The 24,503-nt window shown below is 51.4% G+C and overlaps 1 protein-coding gene across 2 annotated transcripts in view; it reads left to right on the forward strand.

Moving 5' to 3' along the window:
* The window catches only part of LOC105484020 (acetoacetyl-CoA synthetase-like), a 94,091-nt gene that overhangs the window by 56,766 nt on the left and 12,822 nt on the right, over positions 1-24,503 (forward strand). Inside the window, exons 8-13 of one of the 2 annotated variants that reach the window (XM_071098039.1) lie at positions 11,850-11,966; positions 12,999-13,141; positions 14,053-14,161; positions 14,922-14,988; positions 15,718-16,281; positions 24,192-24,275. In XM_071098039.1, coding sequence (XP_070954140.1) covers positions 11,850-11,890 — 41 coding nt within the window. In that variant the 3' untranslated portion in view covers positions 11,891-11,966; positions 12,999-13,141; positions 14,053-14,161; ... (1 more) ...; positions 15,718-16,281; positions 24,192-24,275. Of the gene's footprint in view, positions 1-11,849; positions 11,967-12,998; positions 13,142-14,052; positions 14,162-14,921; positions 14,989-15,717; positions 16,282-17,160; positions 18,159-24,191; positions 24,349-24,503 lie in introns of those variants that run through there. The other variant, XM_071098040.1, reaches the window with a different exon arrangement.

Consider the following 24,503-nt stretch of genomic DNA (forward strand, 5'->3'; position numbering starts at 1 on the left):
TTGCAGTGTTTGTCTGGGAGATACTTGTCCTCTTGGCACTTTCTCCTTTGTTGCTCACTAATTTAAAAGCTGTTTGTCTTGGGTTTCTGAATTTTGACTCCCATTTTGCCATTGCTTGCAGGAGGCATCGACATCTCCTGCTTCGTGCGCCAGAATTTTTCTCTTCCTGTGTATAAAGGGGAGATTCAGGCCCAGAACCTGGGCATGGCCATGGAAGTGTGGAACGAGGAAGGTGATGGCTCCGCCAACTGTTTCTTTCTGTGATTAGGTGTGAGTTGGGAGCTTGGGAGCACTCAGATGTGTGACTTTGCTTGGTGATGGTTCTCCAAAACAGCCCTCGGAGGGGAGGCCCCTGTCACTTGTAGCGTGATGTCCTTTCCCCGTAGCTTGGTTTAACACCCACTGGGCTCCTGGTCCCCAGCCCCTGAGAGGTCAGGGTCGAGCTGGAGGACAGACGGAGAGCTGTGTGTTCAGGAATGGCAGGCAAGGGTGGTCGTTGCCCCGAATCTGAACCGGTGCTGGATACACAGGCAGTGGTCAGCTCTGAGCATCCGAGAGCCTGGTCATGAAAGGGATAGTCTCCCGCTGTGCTGGGCCTGGCAGCTAGAAATCCAGCTGTGCTAGGAGGGGTGAGCAGGGCTCAGTGCAGCTGCTCTGCAGAGCAATGCAGGAGTAGTCAGTGATGCTGAAGGTGCATACGTGCCCTGTGATCTAGGAATTCCACTCCTGGAAGACTGACTTGTGATCTGTGCAAGAATGTTTGTAACCCCATGATTTGTAACAGAAAACAAAATTAGGAATAATAGAAATGTCCATCTTTGGGCAGAAGTTCTGTGATCACACGTGGCGAATGACGAAGCAGTAAACAGGAATGAACCAGAGCAACACGTAGTAGCCCAAATGAGCCACCCAGACGTCATGCTGAGTGAGCTCAGGAAGATGCGGTACACGTAGAAGGACAGCGTGTGTGTGTTCCGAAGCATGCAGAGTGATGACACATGCTATTCAGGGATGCGTGTGGATAGAGCAAAAATGTTAACACACAGAGAAATAACCAATCGCCATGTTCAAGACAGCAATTTTGGGGAGCACATACAGGGAGGCAACTTCATCTGGGAGAAACACATTATCAGGCTGCCATGACAGGTGTGTGGGCGTGGACCATCTCTGTACCTTTGCATATGTCTGGAATATTGCATAATAAGTAATAGCTTAAGAGAGATAGCCAGGGTGTGTGGCTGTGGTGTGTGTTGGGCTTATTTTTAATTCTCCCATACTAGGAAAGGGTTTGGGGAGACAGCAGCGAGCTGCTATGTACTAAGCCGATCCCTTGCTAACTCACACACTTCTGGAACAATGAGAACGGCAGCAAGTACAGGAAGGTGTATTTCTCCAAATTCCCAGGTCGGTTGGAGAGATGCAGACAGAGCTGCCCAGCCTCTGCCTTGGCTGGGCCTTCTGTGTGTCATTGTGTATCCTCATCCTTCCCTTCCCATCTTGCCCCTCCCCTCTTCCTTCCCCCACCAGGGCTTGGAGAAGCTGCATATAGCTCATTCTGCCAGTGGGGCAATAATGCATTTTTGATGGATATCTTGTTGTCTTCAGCTTGAAGCTATCATGTGTAACTGTAATCTGGGTTTAGTTGAATCTCAGCCACCTCTGCCCAGAGCCTCTTGGTCCCGGGCCCTGCTGTTGGTAGCTGGCATGAGCCTCTGGTGTGCATGTGGCAGGGTGGAGGGTGCAGGGCCCACTCGCTGAAACAGGGAGATGCCTGCCTGTTCAAGAGGAGTGGCATGTGGAAGTGGTGTCTGGCTGCGGTCTCTTCTTTTGTGTGTCGCCATCATTCAGTCCTCATGGAGATGCTAGAGGAAGAGCACTTTTGCGGTGGAAGGATTTACAACCCGACACGTCACTCTCACATAGACTGACACCCCTGAGTGTCGTGTTTTGAGCGCTGCCTTGCCCCAAAGCAGGCGTGATACTGTGCCTTGTTTTAATGTGAATAGACTCTCCCTTAGATACCTAACCTTGTTTTAATATGAATAGACTCTCCCTTAACTGAGAAAGCTGGACGGACTCCATTGGCTCCTTCATTTACAAGACATCAAGGGCTCCTCACCCACGCGCTTCCTCAAGGACTTAACTTGTGCAAGCTGACTCTCAGCATATCAAAGAGTGCAGTTAACTGATAAGGTGCTGTGGCAAGCTGTGTCCGCAGTGCCCAGGAATTCGCCCAGGTGATAGTACCCTAAAGCCCCCGTGGCGTTTGTGTCCAGCAGAAAACACCCAGAGCCCCCACACCTGTCACCTTGTGATGAATTTAAAGCCCCTGCACCTGGAACTGTTTTCCTGTAACCATTTGTCTTTTTAACTTTTTTTTTTTTTTTGCCTGTTTTACTTCTGTACGATTGCTGCAGATAGGCTCCCCCTCCCCTCTCTAAACCAAAGTATAAAAGAAAATCTAGCTCCTTCTTTGGGGTCGAGAGAATTTTGAGCACCAGCCGTCTCTCAGTCGCCGGCTAATAAAGGACTCCTGACTTCGTCTCAAAGTGTGGCGTTTCTCTGTAACTCGCTTGGTTACATTTGGAGTCCCCAGCAAGATATTCACCACCGGGTGAGGGCCGGGCTGACTCTGGGCTCCCCCAGACGGATGACGGGCTTACAGGGGAGGCGCCACCTGAAGAAGTTTCAGGGCCCCACAGGTGACCGTCTTCCGGAGGAGAACGGATCGACCACCAGTGTGTGCCCACAAAAAATTCAACTCCTGAGTCCTCTGTTTCTGGTCCCGGAAAGGTAAGTCAGATCTGACTCTCTTTCTCTGGGAGGGAAGTGGCTCTGAAAAGGGCCCTCCCTTTTTAGCTCTGCCCGCATTCCAGGACACTGGAGGACAGAGTCCTGGTTTTCTGTTAGGCGCCTCTGTGTGTCTCTGCGAGGGAAGCGGCCCTGGCGAGGGCCCTCCCTTGACTCAGACCATATTCCAGGATGCTGGAGGACTGAGTCCCGGTTTCTGACAGGCCGGCCTCTCCATTAAGACTAGTTTGTCTCTCTCTGTTCTGTGTTCTCTCATTCAGGCCTCCCGGAGATCTCTGTTTTAGAACGGGAATAAATAAATAAAACTGAGGACTCTGTGTGTGAGTGAGTGTGTGACTGGGGAGTTCAAGGGCTTGCGCTTGAATTTCCAGTTTGTAGCTCCACGGCTACAGCTATGGAGGTCGAATGGGCCCTCACCTGCAATTCCGTGGCGACCTCATAAGGCTTAGGGCAGCATCGGGCATAGCTCCAGACGAGCTGGGGGTTTGTACCGGCCTGCCAATGCTAAGAGGAGCCTAAGTCCCCTCAGGGGGAGTGGCCAGGCAGGCTGCTGCTCCCATCACAGGACCCCCTCCCTTTGTCTATAAAAAAAAAAAGTTGTCATAATTGTTTATATGCCCTGAGGTCTGTTGTCTTGTTTGGTGTTTGTCTAAATTCCGTATGTCAGTTCACCGATACTGCCCTAGACGACTGGGTAAGAACTTCAAGGTCCTCAGTACTGATTTTCTATCACAGGAGGTCCAATTTCTCATGAGTGGTTTGGGCTGGCCATCCCAGTCCTGCGTTTTCTGAGAAACAAATCTGGTGGTGTTACGGGAAACAGTGTGGGAAACATTCGCGTGTTTAGGATTTCCAGCGCCATAAAGGTTGGTGGCGTCTAGATTGCCACACTCCACGCCCAAGTGACTGGGCCACCTCCACATTAGACCAGCGGTGAATTGAGAAGAGCCGCCCTGCAGACTTCCTTGCTCATCTTTTGTGTCATCCGGTAACTTTTCCTGTGCCCCTGGATAAGGAACCGTGCAGAGAAACCTACGCCCGTACTGCTTTACTCTGCCTGGACTCTTACTCTGTTCCTCTGTGGCTACTCTCCTACCTTAGGAAAGATCTGAGTGGCCCCTTTCCTCCTCATCCCCATCCCTTACCCCACGCATCTTGTTTTCCTGTGTCACAGCAAGTCTAGCGCCCCCACGACTTGGCTCTACTCTCCCTTCTTAAACCCTTGAAAGAAAGGGCCAAGTTTGAACTTTTTGCCTTCAAGTTGCGGAAACACCAAAGTTATTTAGGCTATAAGTCAAAGGGGAGAGGGAAGTCACATAGGTTCCACTGGCCTTGGACGCGCCTCTTGTCCTCTCCCTAAATCTCAGAGCTTAAGATGATGAACCTTATGTGGCAAGAAGTGTTAGCTATGGTTGTTCTCCTACTCCTGGTTGTTTCTGTTCTTCTGATACTGCAGCCCCCCCGCCCCGCCAGTTTGTGAATTTCTCTGTCCGTGCTGGGTTTAATATCTTTGCTTAAACCTTGTTAATTTGCCTCCAGAATGGGAAACTCCTCTTCCCAGCCCGATAAAGATTGGAGCCCTCTCCAATATATGTTACCAAATTTCTCTCTGGGCTTCTCAGAGGATTATGGGGTCTGCCTTAAAAAAGGCAAACTCCGGACACTGTGAAGTAGAATGGCCAAAGTTTGGAGCGGGTGACCCCCAGAAAGGTCACTGAACCTCGCAGTTGTTCAGGCTGTGTGGCAGGTTGTTGCTGGAACTCCCAGTCACCCCGATCAGTTTCCCTACGTTGATTGATGGCTGAGTTTGGTCTGGAGCCTTCCTCCATGGCTCCGCTCACGCGCCATTCATAATTCTACCTCCAAGGTCCTTTTGAGCCAGACCCCACTTTCTCTTCGACCCTCAGCCAGCTCAGCTCTTCCTGTATTGCCTCCTTCTGAAGAAGAGGAACGTCTCCATCACCCAGTTTCACCACCTCGTAACCCTCCTGCTCCCTTCGAATCTTCCCTTGTCTCCTCAACTACGTCCCCTGTGGGCTCCCTGCTTATTGCCTCCCAATTGCGGCCATGGCAGGAGGAGGTAGCCCCGCTCCTCTCCCTGAGAGAGGTACAAATCCCTCCAGGTGAGTGCTCAACTCCATTCTTGGTTTATGTCCCCTTTTCTACTTTTGACCTGTACAACTGGAAAGCTCATCATCCCCCCTTTTCTGAAAAGCCCCAGGTCTTGACCTCACTGATGGAGTCCATGCTCCGGACCCATCAGCCCACCTGGGATGATTGTCAACAGCTCCTTTTAACCCTTTTCACCTGTGAAGAGAGGCTCGAAAGCATTCCCTCGCATCAGCTGATAGGCCAGAAGAGGAAGCCAGAGACCTCCTTGAGGAGGTTTTTCTCTCTACCTGGCCTAATTAAGACCCAGATTCTTCAGGTGGGAAGAGAGCTTTAGATGATTTTCACCGGTATCTCCTTGTGGGTATCAAGGCAGCCGCTCAAAAACCCATAAATTTGTCTAAGACGACTGAAGTTGTCCAGGGGCCTGATGAGTCACCAGGAGCGTTTTTAGAATGCCTCCAGGAGGCCTATTGGACTTACACCCCTGTTGACCCAGTGGCACCCGAAAATAGCTGTGCTCTTAATTTGGCATTTGTGGCTCAGGCAGCCCCCAATATTAAAAGAAAATTGCAAAAGCTAGAGCGATTTGCTAGGATGAATATCAGTCAGCTTTTAGAAATAGCCCAGAAAGTTTTTGACAAGAGTTTAAACAGCAAAAACAGGCAGCTCAGGCAGCTGAAAAGGCCGCTGATAAAGCATCCAAAAGACAAGCGAAAATCTTGGCGGCAGCCATCCAGGAAGCCAAGAAGGGAAGGCCCCCACCACAGAGGAATGGCCAGGGAACCCCGGGTCACTGCCAGAAAGGAACGGTGAACGGGCTCCCCCGGAGAAAAACCAGTGTGCTAATTGCAAGCAGACTGGGCACTGGAAGAAGGAATGCGCATTAAAGCCAGAGGAAAACCCAGAAGAGAAGGAAGTCCTCACCCTTCCTGCAGCGGAGGAGTCTGATGACTGATGGGACCGGGGCTCCCTCCCTCTTAGCCCCCGGGAGCCCATGGTGACCGCTACAGTGGGAGTCCAGCCTGTACACTTCCTAATAGATCCTGGGGCAGAGCACTCGGTACTGCAGACACCCTTAGGCAATGTCTCTAATGAAAGAGTGGCTGTGCAAGGGACTCCTGGAGCTATTCAGGAATATCCTGTCACACACTCAGGAGAAGTGAGTTTAGGACAGAAAAGAGTAACTCACTCAATTCTTGTGGTCCCAGAATGCCCTTTTCCCCTCCTTGGACAAGACCTGCTCCACAAGCTGCAGGTGTCTGTCTCCTCAGCCCAACAAGCTCACCTCACGTTAGGGGACACAACACCCCCTCCTGCTAGCCACGCCTCTTGTCAGAAGAATCTCTCTTACTTTCACCGTCACAACTGCTAAAAAATAAAACTAATCCTCTCCTATTAGACTTACAGACTCTCTTCGAGTCTGGGCCGAGTCAAACCCCCCAGGACTAGCAAAGCATCATCCACAGGTAGTTGTAGAACTTCTGGCCACTGCCCTGACAGTCCAGGTAAAACCGTATCCTGAGTCAGCAGGCTAGAGAGAGGGTCAATCCGCACACTCAGCAGCTGTTACAAGCTGGCGTACTCACACTATGTCAGTCCGCCTGGAATACTCCATTGTTGTCAGTCCAGAAACCCGGAACAAATGATTACTGCCGGTACAGGACTTGAGGGAGGTTAACAAGCGGACAGTTACCATCCAACTGTCGCCAACCCTTATAATTTACTCAGCCTACTCCCACCAGGACATACAGTATACACTGCCTTTGACTTAAAGGATGCTTTCTTTGCTATTCCTCTGGCCCCCAAAAGCCAACCTATCTTTGCTTTCGAATGGAGAGATCCTGGCTCAGGAGACACCACCCAGTTAACATAGACTCGGTTACCTCTTAAAAATCCCCCCACCCTTTTTGGGGAAGCCCTCCAACAGGATCTTATACCATTCGTGCCAGTCACCCCAATTGTACTCTTCTTCAGTATGTGGACGACCTGTTATTCGCTACTGAAACTACTGACAGCTGCCTGCAACATACTAAGGACCTACTTTACCTCCTTCAGGAGCTCAGGTGTCAGGTCTCAGCCAAAAAGGCTCAGCTTTGTCTTCCCAGAGTGTCCTACCTGGTATACAAAATAAAAAAGGGCACTCACCAGTGCCCGGAAGGAAGCCATCCTGCGAATCCCCACTCCCATCACCAAGAGACAGGTGTGTGAATTTCTGGGGGCTGTGGGATACTGTCACCTATGGATATTGGGGTTCATGGAGATTGCCAAGCCCCTGTACGCTGCTACAGGAGGGAATGGCTCGCTAGTTTGGACTGATAGAGAGGAACAGACTTTTCAAAACCTAAAGAAGGCATTAACTGAGGCCCCTGCTCTAGCTCTCCCAAATATCTCAAAACCATTTTACCTTTTTCTTCATGAAAGCCAAGGAGTTGCTAAAGGGGTACTCACTCAGACCTTGAGGCCATGGCGACGTCCAGTGTCCTATTTGTCTAAGAGACTAGACCCCGTGGCCTCCAGGTGGCCAAGTTGTCTGGTAACCATAGCAACAACAGCAAACCTGGTCCAGGAAGCCGATAAACTGACTCTGGGCCAAAATGTAACCCTTACAGCTCCTCATGCTGTAGAGACTTGACTACAAAGTGCCTCTGGCAAATGGATGTCAAATCCTGGTACATCCTACAGTATGATACATACTGGCAAATGGATGTCAAATCCTGATACATCCTACAGTATCAGAGTTTACTGTTAGATCAGCCTCGCTTAACTCTCTCTCCCACAAGAGGTTTAAATCCAGCTGCCTTGCTCCCTGATGCAGACCTTACCACACCTGTCCATGACTGCCAGGAACTGTTAGAGACTATGGAAACTGGCCGACCTGATCTCCAAGATGTACCTTTAAAGGAGGCAGACGCCACCGTGTTTACAGACGGTAGCTGCTTCCTTGAACAAGGAGTTCGAAAGGCTGGTGCTGCTGTCACTACGGAGATGGATGTACTATGGACCCAAGCACTGCCAGCAAGTACCTCGACACAGAAGGCTGAGGTGATGGCCCTCACTCAGTCCCTCCGACAGGGTGAGGACAAACGTACTAACATTTACACTGACAGTAGGCATGCTTTTGCTATTGGGCCTGTACACGGAGCCATGTACCAAGAGCGTGGGCTACTCACCTCAGCAGGAAAGGCTATCAAAACCAAAGAAGAAATTTTGCCCGGCTTGAAAAGCTGTTTGGCTCCCCCAACAGGTGGCTGTAATTCACTACAAAGGACATCAAAAAGAAGACACAGCCATTGCCCGTGGTAACCAAAGAGCAGACTCTGCAGCCCAGCAGGCAGCTAGACTCCCAGTCGTGCCTCTGACCCTGCTGCCTGCAGTGTCCTTAACGCAACCTGACTTGCCAGATCACCCAAAATATTCTCCAAAAAAGGAAAAACCGGCTTTGGATCTTCAGGCCAGTAAAAATCAGGAAGGAGAAGTAAAACTGGCCCACCTTCTAAGGAGCCGTTTTGAGATCCCCCACCTTCGGGACTTAGTTAACGAAACAGTTCTCCGGTGTACAGCTAATGCCCAGGTAAACGCCAAGCAAGGTCCTAAACCCAGCTCAGGACACCGCCTCCAGGGAGACTCACCAGGAGAAAGGTAGGAAATTGACTTTACAGAAATAAAATCACACCAGGCTGGGTACAAGTACCTTCTGGTACTAGTAGACACCTTTTCGGGATAGACTGAGGCATTTACCACCAAAAATGAGACTGCCACCACGGTAGTTAGGTTTTTACTCAATGAAATAATCCCTCAACATAGGCTGCCAGCTGCCATAGGGTCTGATAATGGACCGGCCTTCACCTCGTCCATAGCTCGGTCAGTCAGTAAAGCTTCAGTGGAAACTCCATTGTGCCTATTGACCCCAGAGCTCTGGGCAGGTAAAACGCATGAACTGCACCCTAAAAAGTACTCTTACAAGATTGATCTTAGAAACTGGTGAAAATTAGGTAAGACTCCTTCCTTTAGCCCTTCTTAGAAGAGGCACTCCTTACCAGGCTGGAGTTTTCACCTTTTGAAATCCTGTATAGGAGGGCACCGCCTCTCTTGCCTAAGGTAAAGGATGCCCATTTAACAGAAATCTCACAAGCTAATTTATTACAGTACCTGCAGTCTTTCCAAAAGGTACAAGACATCAGCCAGGTGTCCGGGGAGCTCATCCCAATCCAGTTCCTGACCAGACGAGGCCCTGCCACTCGTTCCAGCTGGGTGAGCTGGTGTGTGTGAACAAGTTCCAGAAAGAAGGACTCACTCCTGCTTGGAAAGGACCTCATGCTGTCATCCTTACCACACCGTCAGCTCTAAAAGTGGCCGTGACTACTATAATTACTGGATTGGCAGGACCCCTTTTCCTTCTCTTGTTTAGTCTTCAGACCTTGTGTGTTAAAACTGGTTTCTTAACTTTTTAAAGCTGCGCATAGCTTCTGTCAAACTTATATATCTTAAAACCCAATATAACCCCCTTGTTATAACCGAGGAATCAATGATTTGATTCTCCAAAAACGCAAGTGGGGAATGTGATACCCTACCTTGTTTTAATATGAATAGACTGTCCCTTAACTGAGAAAGCCGGACGGACTCCATTGGCTCCTTCATTTACAAGACATCAAGGGCTCCTCACCCACCCGCTTCCTCAAGGACTTGTGCAAGCTGACTCTCAGCATATCAAAGAGTGCAGTTAACTGATGATGTGCTGTGACAAGCTGTGTCCGCAGTGCCCAGGAATTCGCCCAGGCGATAGTACCCTAAAGCCCCCGTGGAGTTTGTGTCCAGCAGAAAACACCCAGAGCCCCCACACCTGTCACCTTGTGATGAATTTAAAGCCCCTGCACCTGGAACTGTTTTCCTGTAACCATTTGTCTTTTTAACTTTTTTTTTTTTTTTTTTTGCCTGTTTTACTTCTGTACGATTGCTACAGCTAGGCTCCCCTCCCGTCTCTAAACCAAAGTATAAAAGAAAATCTAGCCCCTTCTTTGGGGTCGAGAGAATTTTGAGCACCAGCCGTCTCTCAGTCGCCGGCTAATAAAGGACTCCTGAGTTCGTCTCAAAGAGTGGCGTTTCTCTGTAACTCGCTTGGTGACAACATAGGGAAGTCTTTATTTAAAGCTCTGATTCCTGTCTCCCTCTGTTTTTATTTCATAAGCAGTCTCGAGCTATTGCTGCCATATAATTCATCGTTTAGCCTTCTGTTTCAGAGTTATTTATACTCAGTACTTGCTCACTGCAGTCTCTCAAAAGGTAATGTGGTTTAGCATAGATGTATGGAGAATCAGAAAGCAGCAAGTGCTAGGATTTGCCAGGAATCTTTCCTGCCCTGCGTATTTGCGTGTCACCGTAAAACCATTGTGCCTGGAATAGCGCCTTCCTGCCGCAGTGCGGGGCGTCCCCCCAGGGGTGGCTCAGCCTCCACTGCATACCTGCTGCACCTATGCCTGGAGCCGTGAGCAGCTGTGCAGATAGACGAATGCAGAAAAGCAAGAGTGGATGTAGAGAAACACTCTTCAGATGACCCTGAAGAGGAGGGCAGGGGCTCCTGCCTTGGGAGGAGAGGCCAAAAGGATTAGAATCTCAGCTTGAGGATGCATCCAAGAAATGACAGCCCTTCATCTTCTGTAACATTGCTCTTTGAAAACTCACTTTTCTGTCACTTTTTTTGTCACATGTGCAAGGGCTCATGTGATGTCTCTCAGGATTAATTTCAGAATAACCTCTTTTTGAAACTGATATTCCTTTTTGGAGAAAACATATACTTTGTGATATGTTGTATTTCCGTTTTTGCCTTGGCTGCCAGGAAACTCAGAGCTGAAATCATTGCTTGGTTTTTGTAGTCCTCTTATCTTTAGAGTAGGATTTTGCTTCTCTTTGAGGAATCCTATCATGAAGTCAGTTTCATAGGTAGCTGCTTCCGATACTTCCTGGGTGTAGATGACAGACATGAATAAATGTGGAAAGACAAAGGCAGATCAGATCATGAGATCTGAAGCTGTTTTCCTGGACAGGGTGAACATAGGCTGCACTTAGACCATTCCTCAAGCACCAGCGCTGAGAGATTCTTGGGCTGTATAGGAAATGGCGTGGTGGCAAAATCAAGCAACAAGAGCAAGTCTTCCTTTCTACAGCTGGGAGTGGGTTTACGAACATTGTTACCTTAAAAGATGATGCTAGGTGAAAACGGAAACAGGCCGTGTGCTGATGAGGTATTGCTCCTCACAAGAGGGCATTAGCTGCGGGGGTCTGCCCGCAGACCCTGGCCCAAACGACAGATGAACGAATGCACAGATACTCTGCTTTTCCAGTCCAGCTGAGGGTCTGAGGCCACTCACAGACTCCAAGGAGAGTCCTGTAAAGAATGGCAGCCACGGCCCTCAGCAGCTTGTACTCCAGGCAGTTATTTAGTATATAATTAACAACAGAAGCTCTGAGTCAACACACTTATAGATAATGATTAAAAGTGAGGTTCCAAAAGCACACACCAGTAGTTGGTAATATCCCTGGTTGACCTCCCAAGAGAGCCATCCTGCCCTCAAATGTCTGAAGGTCAGTCTTAAGACCACATGAGTAAACAACTAGTTAACTTCCCCCTTGTTTACTATTGTCCCATTGTTTACTGTTGTCCCATTGTTTATTATTCTAATCTATTTAACTAAAGGTAATGGGACCAGGCTGCCTTTAGCCCCATCTATTACTGAAGTCATGTGAAAACCCTCAGGCCTTCTGGAAGGGTTTTGTGGGTATCATAACTAATATTTTTCCCATCAGCCTGACCGAATCCCATCATGCTGGTATGGAAAGATTCAGGAAGATAGTAAGTGAAAATGAGAGTTCAAGAACAGAGGATATAGCATCCCTTTTGTGTAAATTGTATTCTTTTTTTTTTTTTTTAGATACAGGGTCTCCGTCTGTCCCCCAGGCTGGAGTGCAGTGATGTGATCTCAGCTCACTGCAGCCTTGATCTCCAGGGCTCAAAGGAACCTCCCGCCTCCCATGTAGCTAGACTACAGGTATGTGCTACCATGCCTGGTTAATTTTTGTATTTTTTGTAGAGATGAGGTCTCTCTCTGTTGCCCAGGCTGATCTCAAACTCTTGAGCTCAAGCAATCCTCCCGCCTCAGCCTCCTCAAGTGCTGGGATTACTAGTGCGAGCCACCGCAGCGGGCCTTTTGTAAATTTTAAAAATAAAGAACATGTGTGTGATTGTGTGAATAAATGAATAACAAGTGTGAATAAGGGCTTACATGAGTGGTGAGATTATGAGCCCATTTGGGTTTTCTTTATGGGTTTTTGGTTTCATTTTTTGAGACGGAGTCTTGCTCTGTCGCCCAGGCTGGGGTACAGTGACACCATCTCAACTTCTCCTGCCTCAGCCTCATGAGTAGCTGGGATTACAGGCACGCATCACCACACCAGTCTAATTTTTGTATTTTTAGTAGAGATGAGGTTTCACTATGTTAGCCAGGCTGGTCTCGATCTCCTGACCTCGTGATCTGCCCACCTCGGCCTCCCAAAGTGCTGGGATGACAGGTGTGAGCCATCGCACCCGGCTGCTTTTTATTATTTTTAAAAACCTAATATTTTAAAAGAAAGTAAAAGCAAGCTTAAGATTTAAGTCATTACAGATGCCACATTCCAAACAGGCCTGGTCTGTTATTGGCAGTCACCTGTTCCCACTGTGGTTTCACTTGTCATTACAGATGCCACATTCCAAACAGGCCTGGTCTGTTATCGGCAGTCACCTGTTCCCACTGTGGTTTCACTTTTGCCTCAGCTCCCAGGAGGCTCAGGGCTGAAGTCAGTGCCTTGAAGAATGGGAATAATCTAAATCTGTTCAGTCTGCTGTAGAAAGGAAGACATTGCTTCTGCGGCTTTGTTTTGCCATCAAGCCGCTTCCTTTGTGGTGCCCTGGAGCCAGCCACTAGTGGATTCCTCCTCTCAGCTCAGCTTTGCAAGGGATCAAAGTGTGTCACGGGGAAGTTTCCACAAAAGAAAATTTCTTCAGAGTGGATTTACATCTTCCTTTTTCTCTTCATTTCCAGGGTCTCAGTAATTAGGGCACAGTATTACAAATGGCCCAGAAAACCCAGAAATTTCCCATCCAATTCAAGGGAGATCTGACTCCAGGCAAACAAGACTGTGTTGCTGCTGGCAGCAAAGTTCCAGAATGAGGCAGGATTCCCAGGTGAGTGGCACAGGCTTGCAGCTCTCATCTCCTGGGGCTGCCTTTCTGAACTCAGTTTGCTGAGTAGCCGTACAGATGTCTTCCTGCAGAAACCGGGCACATCAATTGCAAGCCTAGGAGTGGATTTTTTTTTTTTTTTCCCTGATTTGTGTATGTGAACCTTTTAAAAGTCCAATGAGAGGCCAGGCACGGTCGCTCACACCTGTAATTCCAGCACTTTGGGAGGCCAAGGCAGGAGGATCACCTGAGGTCAGGAGTTTGAGACCAGCCTGACAAACATGGTGAAACCCGATCTCTACTAAAAATACAAAAATTAGCTGGGTGTGGTGGCAGGCACCTGTAATCCCAGCTGCTTGGGAGGCTGAGGCAGGAGAATCGCTTGAACCCAGAAGGTGGAGCTTTCAGTGAGCCAAGATTGCACCATTGCACTCCAGCCTGGGCAACAAGAGTGAAACTCCATCTAAAAAAAAAAACAAGTCCAATGAGAAAGAATTGGTTTCATTCTCCAGCCTGGGGAGGCGGGAGGAAGACCTGAAGGCCTGCAATTCTCTTTTTTGCATCAGTTTAAGTAGCTTAGGGCTCATTTCACTCTCTTTAGCTGCCACCCAGGGACGATGCACTCCCTGCACAGTCCCCTTGGCCTTCATCCCTGTAGAAGGCTTGGCTGTGGCTTGTGGCAGTGTCTCTTTCACCATGTCACGTGAAGGCGCGGATAGACTACGTAGCTGTCGAGTCGTGAACTGTTTGGGTTAGCGCTTGCCTCGGAGTGGAGAAGTGCTGGAGAAGTGTCTCAAAATTTGGGAGAAAAGAGATGTTTTCTGAGGCTACCACCCGTCAGTGAAGACATGGAAGCTGGCTTCTTTACTGTTTTCCCTTCCTGGATCGCAGGAAATCTTTGGGGCTTATTTCAGGAGGACAGCCTGATGCTGAGGCCGATGACTTCCCATGTTGCAAAGCAGCAGAGATGCGCTTTTGATGATGGCCAGCCGGTTCCCTAGTGTGGCTGACTGAGGGCTGAGGGTGAGTTAACTGCTCCTTTGGTGACTCTCAGATGTGTGGCTTCTCTTCACTGTTTGGCACCTGGGTGGAGGATGTGGCAAAGGAACCTCTCTCCTTAGATGCTGCGTCCAAACCTGGGATTTGATCCCCTTGGTTAATCAGCTTCACGGCACCACCCAGCACACAGGCCTTCTCTGAACAGCTGCACATGTGGCCACTCATTAGCCTGCTGATACCGTGCTGCCATCACTCCTGGCTCTTTCCTCTTCCTCCACCCTCCTCGTCCCCTGGGTTTGACCTGCTAATCGGTTCTCTGTCCGTGTGGTTAATGCTTTGGTTCAAGCCTGCATGACTGGGACTGGTGCAGTAGCCTCCTTTCTGGCCGTGAGCTGTTGTATTACATTCCAAGATCTGGCCCCAACCTCTGCACACCTTGTGCCCTCCGCTGCCCCGACCACTCTTGCTTCCCAAGACGTGGCTCGTTCTTTCCTGTGCTCCACTCAGAGTTGTCTCCAGATGCTCCTGAATTCCCGGGTCCTTGCTGGTGCCCCAGGAGCTGCGTTTCTCCTCACCGGCTGTGTCAGAGCTGCCCAGGAAGCAGCCCCCACTAAAGGGTGTGTTCCTTGGGGCAGGAACAGTCTGGCTCCCTTCTGCCCCCAGCCCAATGCCAGACCTGCCTCTGGGCCCCAGATGTCTGCGGACCTGCACCCAGCATCTGTCCAGGCAGCCCGTCATGGCCCCTTCTCCTTGGGGTGACCAGACGCCTCTGCCATCCTTGCAGGTATCTGGGCTCATGGTGACTGCAGAATCAACCCCAAGACTGGTGGCATCGTCATGCTTGGCTGGAGGTAAGGGCTGTGGAGTCAGCTTCTCTGCCTTGGAGCCCCACCTTCCAGAGGCATGGGGGTCCAGGAGGAGGCATTTTCTGTGACAGTCAGTGACCCCCTTCCTGGGCACCCCACTCCAATCCAGCACCAGGGTGTCCATACCACCCACAGCTCTACTGATGTCTGGGACCCCCCATCCCCCACCGGCTGGTGCGCCATGCTTCCCGCCCCTGTGCCTGTGCACATGCCTCCCCTGAGCCTGAAGATCCCCTCTGAGGAAGCATTGTCTGCTCAGTCTGCGACGTGGCTAACTGTCCCCCATCTTGGACCCTTCCTGTGTCATTCCTGGGGTGGGGCATCCCTGTGCCAGCTTCCTTCCCAAGGGCTGGGTCTGGGCGTGATCCAAGTTTCCCTGCCCTGTGATGCGGTTCTCAGGTAGGGGTGTCAGGGTGGGGGGTCCCACAGCAAAGGCACAGCAGTGTCCGCACCCGGGACAGGGACGCGTGTGCAGGTGGGAAGGGAGTGAGGTGACAGCTGTTCCTGCACAGAGGGGCCTCCCTCGATGTCGAGCTTTAACCAGAGAGGGAGAAAGAGCCGGGTGGAGGGGCAAGGAGCTGGGGAGGGAAGCATCCATGACTGGTCCTGGGGGATGCCATGCGGAAGGCGGGGGTGACCACCCTCCCCTGGGACCCCTGGGAGTTGCCTCACCTCAGAGCTGCGGTGTAGCCCTGACCTCTTCTCTCCTTCCAGTGACGGCACGCTCAACCCCAACAGGGCGCGGTTCGGCAGCCTGGAAATCTATGACGTTGGTATACTCTTCTTCTCCCTGAGCGTTCTTGAGTATCCAGGAAGGAGGAGGGTCCTGGTGCGAGCCCCAGGGGCCATTTCCAAAGTCCCTACCTTTGGCATGACTCTGGCCCCTTGGTCTCTGGTATGACAGTGGACGTTTGAGAGCCTGACCTCCTTTTCAGATCATACCTTTCACACACTGCCGTCCTCATAAAACCTCGAATGGGGTCTTTAAGGCCCCTTGGCCCATCCCCTTCCCCATTGTACTTCATCCTCCTGGTGAGCTCTGTTGGGTTGGTTACTTGCTTTTACTCTTTTTTCGTTTTGTTTTTTTGAGACAGTCTCCCTTTGTCACCCAGGCTGGACTGCCGTGGCATGATCTTGGCTCACTGCAACCTCTGCCTCCCAGGTTGAAGCAATTCTCATGCCTCCGCCTCCTCAGTAGCTCGAATTACAGACATGCACCACCACGCCCAGCTAATTTTTGTATTTTTAGTAGAGATGGGGTTTCGCCGTGTTGCCCAGGTTGGTCTCAAACTCCTGACCTCAAGTGATTCGCCTGCCTCGGCCTCCCAAAGTGCTGGGATTACAGGCATGAGCCACTGTGCCCGGCCAACTTGCATCTGCTCTTTATGGGTTAACAAACCAGAAGCACAGAGTGGGTGCAGGATGGCTGAAGGGCACACGACACCATGCAGGACACCAAGCACAGACAGTGTAGGCCTGTGAGTCACAACTGCATGGTGGAGTCCTCTGTGGGCCTTCAAACTGCCCAGCCCAGGGACCCAGGCCCAGCCCAGGCTGCAAAGTCGGTCAGATGGCGTCACACGCTAGTGCTTAGGTCAGAGTTCTAAACTTATGTCAAGGTCGTTTGTGTAGCCAGGGTGGAGAAACCCTGATGGTCTGATTCCAGCCTTTGTTCCTCCCTCCAGTGGAGTACCCACCACAGGCTCCTGCTTTTTTTTTTTTTTTTTTACTTTTGGTTTTTTTTTTTTTTTTTTTTTTGAGACAGAGTCTCACTCTGTCGCCCAGGCTGGAGTGCAGTGGCCGGATCTCAGCTCACTGCAAGCTCCGCCTCCTGGGTTTACGCCATTCTCCTGCCTCAGCCTCTGGAATAGCTGGGACTGCAGGCACCCGCCACCTCACCCGGCTAGTTTTTTGTATTTTTTTTAGTAGAGACAGGGTTTCACCGTGTTAGCCAGGATGGTCTCGATCTCCTGACCTCGTGATCCGCCTGTCTCGGCCTCCCAAAGTGCTGGGATTATAGGCTTGAGCCACCGCGCCCGGCCTACTTTTGTTTTTTGAGACAGGATCTTACTCTCTTACCCAGGCTGGAGTGCAGTGGTGCGATCTTGGCTCACTGCAACCTCCACCTCCTTGTCTCAAGCGATCCTCTCACCTCAGCCTCCTGAGTAGCTGTGTCTACAGGTGTGCACCACTATGCCCAGCTAATTTTTGTGGGTTTTTTAGAGATGAGGTTTTGCTATGTTGGCCAGGCCGGTCTCGAACTCCTGAGCTCAAGTAATCAACCCACTTTGGCCTCTCAAAGTGCTGGGATTATAGGTGTGAGCCACTGTGTCCGGCCACCTGCTTCCTTTTTTTTTTGAGACAGGGTCTCACTCTGTTGCCCAGGCTGGAGGGCAGTGGCAGAATCAGCTTACTGCAGCGTTGACCTCCTTGGCTCAAGCAATCCTCGTGCCTCAGCTTCCTGAGCAGCTGTGTCTACAGGCATGTGCTACCATGCCTGGCTTAGTTATTACTTTTTTGTGGAGACAAAGTCTCCGTATGTTGTTCAGGCTGGTCTCAATCTCCTGGACTTAATTGATCCTCCCACCTCAGCCTCCTAGAGTGCTGGGATTACAGGCATGAGCCACCGTACCTGGCCCTCTTTTTTATCTTGAATTAATCTGTTATTAAGTGAATAAGGCCCACACCTGGCCCCCCGGTAAAACATTGCCTGTCCTGCCAGAGCTGAAGCTCTCTCTGCCTCCCCAGTGATGGGCTTTCCTCCACTTGTGAAACAGCTCCCTCAGCAAATGTCCCTCCAAGGCACTCCTCCTCGGTGGGCTGGGAGAACACAGGCACCCCTGGTAGGCCTGGGGGTCGCAGCCTGCCCCTCCTGCTCTTCCAGGTTGCTGTGAGGCCCGACCCCACACTGAGGGGCCCCCTGTCTGAGTGTGCCCTCTCCTGTCTCCACAGTGGACTCCTTCAAGGAGGTGGAGGACAGCCTGTGTGTCCCCCAGTATAACAAGTACGGGGAGGAGAGGGTGATCCTCTTCCTGGAGATGGCCTCCGGGCACGCCTTCCAGCCCGACTTGGTGAAGAGGATTCATGACACCATCCATGTGGGCTTGTCTGTGCGACATGTGCCCAGCCTTATCCTGGAAACCAAGGGCATCCCGGTACGACCATCTTCTGCCAGCGAGGAGAGTGCTGCCATCACCCCATGAGCCCACACATTGAGGGGCGCTCACATCTGAGCAGCTTGCTGGTGCTTTATATATCATTTGTCCACATTGCCTAGCAATGCCATCCTCTCCCTGCCATTCTTTTTTCCTACCCTTTCTGAGACTGCATTTAAAGCAGCTTCTGCTAAATACCCATGTTCGGAGGGTTAGCGGGCCCAGCCCTGCAGGTCCAACTGGCTTCCCCTGCTAACCCCTGGTTTTAGTGTGTTCTCAAAACTTTTAATGAGCACATTAGTTTTAACTTTTTAAAAAATTTTATTTATTTATTTTTTTGAGACTGAGTCTTGCTCTGTCACCCAGGCTGGAGTGTGATGGCTCAGTCTTGACTCACTGCACCCTCCACCTCCCAGGTTCCAGCAATTCTCGTGACTCAGCCTCCTGAGTAGCTGGGACCACAGGTGTATGCCACCATGCTCAGCTAATTTTTGTATTCTTAGTAGAGACAGGATTTTGCCATGTTGGCCAGGTTGGTTTCGAACTCCTGACCTCAAGAGATCCATGCACCTCAGCCTCTCAAAGTGCTGGGATTACAGGTTGAGCCACGGCACCCAGCCAATTTTTTTTTTTTTTTTGGGATGGAGTCTTGCTCTGTCGTTCAGGCTGGAGTGCAGTAGTGTGATCTTGGCTCACTGCAACCTCCACCTCCCGGATTCAAGCAATTCTCCTGCCTCAGCCTCCTGAGTAGTTGGGATTACAGGTACCTGCCACTGTGCCCAGCTAATTTTTGTTTTTTGTTTTTTGTTTTTTTTTTTTGTTTGAGACGGAGTCTCACACTGTTGCCCAGGCTGGAGTGCAGTGGCGCGATCTCGGCTCACTGCAAGCTCCGCCTCCCGGGTTCCCGCCATTCTTCTGCCTCAGCCTCCTGAGTAGCTGGGACTACAGGCGCCCGCCACCGCGCCCGGCTATTTTTTTGTATTTTTAGTGGAGACGGGGTTTCACTGTGGTCTCGATCTCCTGACCTTGTGATCCGCCCGCCTCGGCCTCCCAAAGTGCTGGGATTACAGGCTTGAGCCACCGCGCCCGGCCGATTTTTGTATTTTTAGTAGAGACAGTTTCACCGTCTTGGCCAGGCTGGTCTCGAACTCCTGACCTCGTGATCCGCCCACCTCGGCCTCCCAAAGTGCTGGGATTACAGGCGTGAGCCACCGCACCCAGCCAATTTTAACTTTTTAAAGAGCTGCTGGGAGCTGTGGCTCTTGCCTTTTCATTTTAAGTTCTGCCGATACAGACAAGACTTGACTCTTTAGAGGCAGGTCTTCAGAAGGCTGTGTTGTTGCCGCTACGCCCCAGCTCCCGGCCCCAGTACACTCTGCTTCGATTCTATGTTGGGGAGGAGGAGGTTCAGCCAGATTAAATCAGTTTTAATTTGCATTGCTTACAAAATGGATGTCTCTGCAAGCTGACAGAAGCTGTTTTGTGTGTGTGTGTGTGTGTGTATGTGCGCGCACACGTGTGTGTGTGAATGTACACACACAATTTAAACAGACAGTGGCAGGCTATATTTAAAGCCTACAGACTGGCTATCCATTAAGGAGAAGATGGGAGCAGACACTCACTGAGTTCCCGGGGGAAGCTGACTTTGACATTGCCTGGGAGCCGGCTGAGTCTGTGAGGTATAACCAGAGACAGGATTTACCAGGAGAGGCTGTTTTCTGGAGAATGTTGAAATATGTGATACCATTGACTTTGAAACCTGTACATCATTCTCTTTGTCTTAAGTTCTTTCAACATCTTGAAAACAATCTGTCCAGTGGTGGGGGCTGGGGAGAGTGCTCACAGCACAGCCACTGCGTGTGTGCATCCCTGGAGGAGCGATTCCCACTCGGGACCCCTGTTCCTCCTCCCGGCCCCTGTCCACATCTGCCGTGTTGGTTCCTTTTCTATGGTGTCCACACATTTCCTTTGCGTTCTGGTTCTGCGTGGGAAGGGCCCTGCAGCTTGGGAACTTTCCATCCATCTCTCTTTTTTGCTTGGTGACTCTTGGCGGCTCTCTGTGGGGACATTGGTGCTCTCCAAGAAGGTACTTCTTTTTTTTGAGACGGAGTCTCGCTCTGTCGCCCAGGCTGGAGTGCAGTGGCCGGATCTCAGCTCACTGCAAGCTCCGCCTCCCAGGTTTACGCCATTCTCCTGCCTCAGCCTCCCGAGTAGCTGGGACTACAGGCGCCCGCCACCTCGCCCAGCTAGTTTTTTGTATTTTTAGTAGAGGCGGGGTTTCACCGGGTTAGCCAGGATGGTCTCGATCTCCTGACCTCGTGATCCGCCCGTCTCGGCCTCCCAAAGTGCTGGGATTACAGGCTTGAGCCACCGCGCCTGGCCAGAAGGTACTTCTTTAATCAGTGATGCTTTTTGTCTTTTCCTGATGAGGGTTTAAGGTTTTTCTTGGGTGAGTAAGTGCTGTCTCATCCAGAACATTTTAGGGGACTGGAATTTGAATTTGTCCCCTTGGCTTTATTTTATTGAAAAAGAACTTGGGTCTTTTGCTTCCAAAATGGTTCTTACCAAACTGTATCTGTTCACAAGAGTAGTGGAGCAGTTCGTTAGGAAGGGAGAAACTAGTCACGTTTCTTTCCATGGTTATCCTGGCTTTCGTGGGCTTGCTGCCAGGGCACCCAACTGGGCTCTGGGCTCTTCTTCTCCCCAGGTAGGGTCTTCTCCTGGGTCAATTCGGGAAGTCATTGGGAGGGTTCCTCCAGGTTTTTGAACGCCCTTGAATTTTTGGACCCTCGTGGCAGGCTTAGGAGAGAATTTACCTGTTTTGTTGCTGAGCTAGGGAGGGGCCCAGCCTCCACAGGGAGGTGACACGGCATGGCCCCAGCCTGCGCATTCGGGAACTGGACCCCCTTCAGGGTCAGAAGAGGACAATTGAGGTCCCGTCTGCAAAGTCCCAGGGCCTTGCTGAGGCAGGAGAGCCTGTTGCAGGTCTGAGCCTTCACACGGTGCTTGTGGAGAGTAGGCTGCCCTCCCCGCACCACCGCAAGAATAGCCTGAGCCTGGGGCCGTCCGAGCGGTGGGAATGGGAGGCAGCATGTCTGTGTCTCTGCGTGGAGAGATACTGCCGCTTCTGTTCCCTGGGAAGCCAGCACCGTTTTCAGCATTTGCGGTGGGGGTGGGGGGCTTGGCAAGTTCTCAGGAGAGATTTGGGCCCAGGGCCAGCCCCACTCCTCGTGTTGAGTAAGACTCATCCGTCTGTGGCCTGTGACACGAGGAGAGGAGCCCCTCACCCGCCCGCTGCAGCTCAGGGTGATGATGCGGCACCCTGGTGATAATGTGGCAGGGACTAGGGAGGCTCTTGCGGCGTGGTCCTTGCCGCCGGCCTTCACAGCGGCTCCTCTGAGGGTCTTCATGCACAGGGGTTCTGTCACTTAGCCCTGGCTCCCCCTCTGCCCCTGAGGCAAGACTTTGGGCAACTCACTTAGCATTAAAGCCTCAGTTTCCTCATCTCTGAGGTGGGTTGACAACAGAGCCTGCCTGGTGGTGCCGCGGGCCACAGGGTGCCCGAACGCAGCCCTCGTGCCTCTGTTTCTGTGCTGGCTCCGCTCACCATCAGCCTGCCTTCAGAGTAGGTCTGCATGCCGCGCAAAGCCCTTCCGCGCACTGGATCTCAGCTGCTCTCTGCCCAAATGTCAGAGAGGCTTCCCTGCACTTCCTGTTTGAACGGGTCCTGGCCTGCATCTTTAGCTTTGACAGTGTTTGCCATGGACTGAGGGTGAGTTCTGGTGTGTGTCCACATCTTTCTATCTGGAGTGGAGGCTTCTTGAGGACAGGAACCTTGTGAGTTCACTTCCTCCTCAGAGCTCAGCTGCTTGGCCAACAGCAGGTGCTTTTGGTGTCTGGTGAGTGAGTGGTGGGTCGGGAGCTGGTCCTCTGACCCTTGTGAGGTGGGACAAACTTGTGTTCCTCACGCCCACCTTACAGATGAGGAAACCCAGAGAGACGAGGGGTCCTGCCCAAGGACATGGTGTTCATAGTCAGCCCCGCCTTCTGCTCTCCGGAATAAAGACCTGGGGACCCCAGGAGGGTCATGGCCAAGTGGAATGGACTCCTGACATTTGAGGGCTTCCTACCTGCAGACCCCAGTGCAGCCATGGCTGTCCAAGTCCAGTGGGCATTTGCTTAGGTCATGGCTGGGATGTCCGGCCCTTCCTGACAGGAGGCTGCTGGGCTCCTGTCTACCTGGGGAGGCCCCGTGCAGGGGCAGGGGGGCGGCGGCTTCTTCCTTTCTCTTTCCCCGTCCTCTCTCCCCAGAGGAAATGGTAGCAGGATTTCTTTTAAGGGGATGCCACTGTATTTTGCCGGTGGGTGGAAGGTGGCATTATTAGCGCCCATGAGCTGCACGTGGACCCCTGTGTGAAGCATAGTGGGGCATGGAGCAGGCAAGACGTTTTTGTCTCACAGGGGGAGGGCCGGCGACACCACTTGAAGTGACAGGCAGGCCCTCGGAAGCTGGCACTTAGATCCCTAATTAGATCACACGTCGACTGAATGTTTCAAGTGAGTGAATTTCATTTACGTCTCAGGTTTGAAAAAACAGCGCCAGTGATCCAGAGCTGAGGCAGAGGAGCCTCACTGGGCTCTGTTGCTCTTGAGGTTTTCTAGCCCACAACACCCACGCCACCAAAGGCTCGTTTGGATTCAAGGTGAAACACGTGCCACACATCTTAGAGGGAGCTCTGAATGTTTGGAAAGGGTGCAACTACGAGAAACAGCAGTGCCCCGTCCGCTGCCGATGGCTGGCTCCGAGGAGGAGTTCACAGGAGCTTGGGGACGCTCTCACCTGTAGCCCTAGGAAGCTGGGCCACTCCTGAAGTAATGGCAGTAGTTAGTCTTTATCATAGAATAACGTGATAAAATATATAGAGAAGTAAAATTTTAAATACAAATACAAGTAAAATTATAATAAAACATAGTAGCCAGGCACTTCTGAAGCTGTGTGTGCATACTGACCTATTCACCCCCTGACAGCCCTACAGCCTAGGCGCCGGCACCCCCACTTTCATTCAAGGAAATGAACTCCGGTTCAGGTGTTCACCCAGCATCCCCCAGATGTGGTGGCAGAAGCCAGATCTTCCCTGAAAATTTTCTTGCTCAGGGTGCCTGCTCAGATTTAGGAATGATCTTAGGTCTGCATTTTTATCCCAGTCAGGCAGACCCTGAACCCTGAGAGACACTCTTTTTTTTATATTCCCGTCTGGAATATGCACTGCAGGGGTCCGTGGGGTGTCTTGAGGGCCCTCTTGAGGTCAGCTTGGATGTGACACGTGCAGTGGGGCCGGTGGAGTGTGCAGCGTTAGAAAAGAGAACGTGCTCGGCCGGGCGCGGTGGCTCACGCCTGTAATCCCAGCACTTTGGGAGGCTGAGACGGGCGGATCACGAGGTCAGGTGATCGAGACCATCCTGGCTAACACGGTGAAACCCTGTCTCTACTAAAAAATACAAAAACTAGCCAGGCGTGGTGGCGGGCACCTGTAGTCCCAGCTACTCGGGAGGCTGAGGCAGGAGAATGGCGCAAACCCGGGAGGCGGAGCTTGCAGTGAGCTGAGATCCAGCCACTGCACTCCAGCCTGGGCGACAGAGCGAGACTCCGTCTCAAAAAAAAAAAGAAAAGAACGTGCTCACGGTGACCTCTGGGCGTCTTTGAAATAGCCTCACTTTCTCAATAGCTGTGCCGGGGGCAGTGTGGGAGGGTTTTAGAGAGTGTTAGAGTTGGGTGTCAGCACTAAGTCTTGAAATTGCCTTTCAGAAGAACAGGTTCTATCTCCCAAACCCGGGACAGTTGTCGGTTCAGCATACTTCGGTGCGTTTTTGCAGACCTGGCAGGGAGAGGGGCGTCTTGGAGCTGAGACTCATTCAGTCTTGGCTCTCCGGGTGGAGGCCGGGCATTTTGGGCCTGGATATACCCAGGGCTGTGCGTTTTCCCCCCTTCAGGTTTAAATGCAGTTTCTTGTTTTTTCTACCCTCCCCTCGCAGTATACACTCAATGGCAAGAAAGTGGAAGTTGCTGTCAAACAGATCATCGCTGGAAAAGCAGTGGAGCAACGAGGTGCTTTCTCGAACCCCGAGGCCCTGCATCTGTACTGGGACATCCCTGAGCTGCAGGGCTTCTGAGTCAGACTGGCTGGCACAGGTAGAATGGAAACCTTGAGTGGCCTGGGCGGGAGTCCCTGGCCTGCAGGCAAGCAGTGCTTGAGGACTGCTGGTGGGAACTGGCACCTGAAAGAAGGCATTTGAAGAGGGAGGTGGTGGGTGCTCATGCCTCACCCAGGCTGGGCTGGAGGGAAC

Source organism: Macaca nemestrina, chromosome 6 (genome assembly GCF_043159975.1).
Source record: "Macaca nemestrina isolate mMacNem1 chromosome 6, mMacNem.hap1, whole genome shotgun sequence".
NCBI lineage: Eukaryota > Metazoa > Chordata > Mammalia > Primates > Cercopithecidae > Macaca > Macaca nemestrina.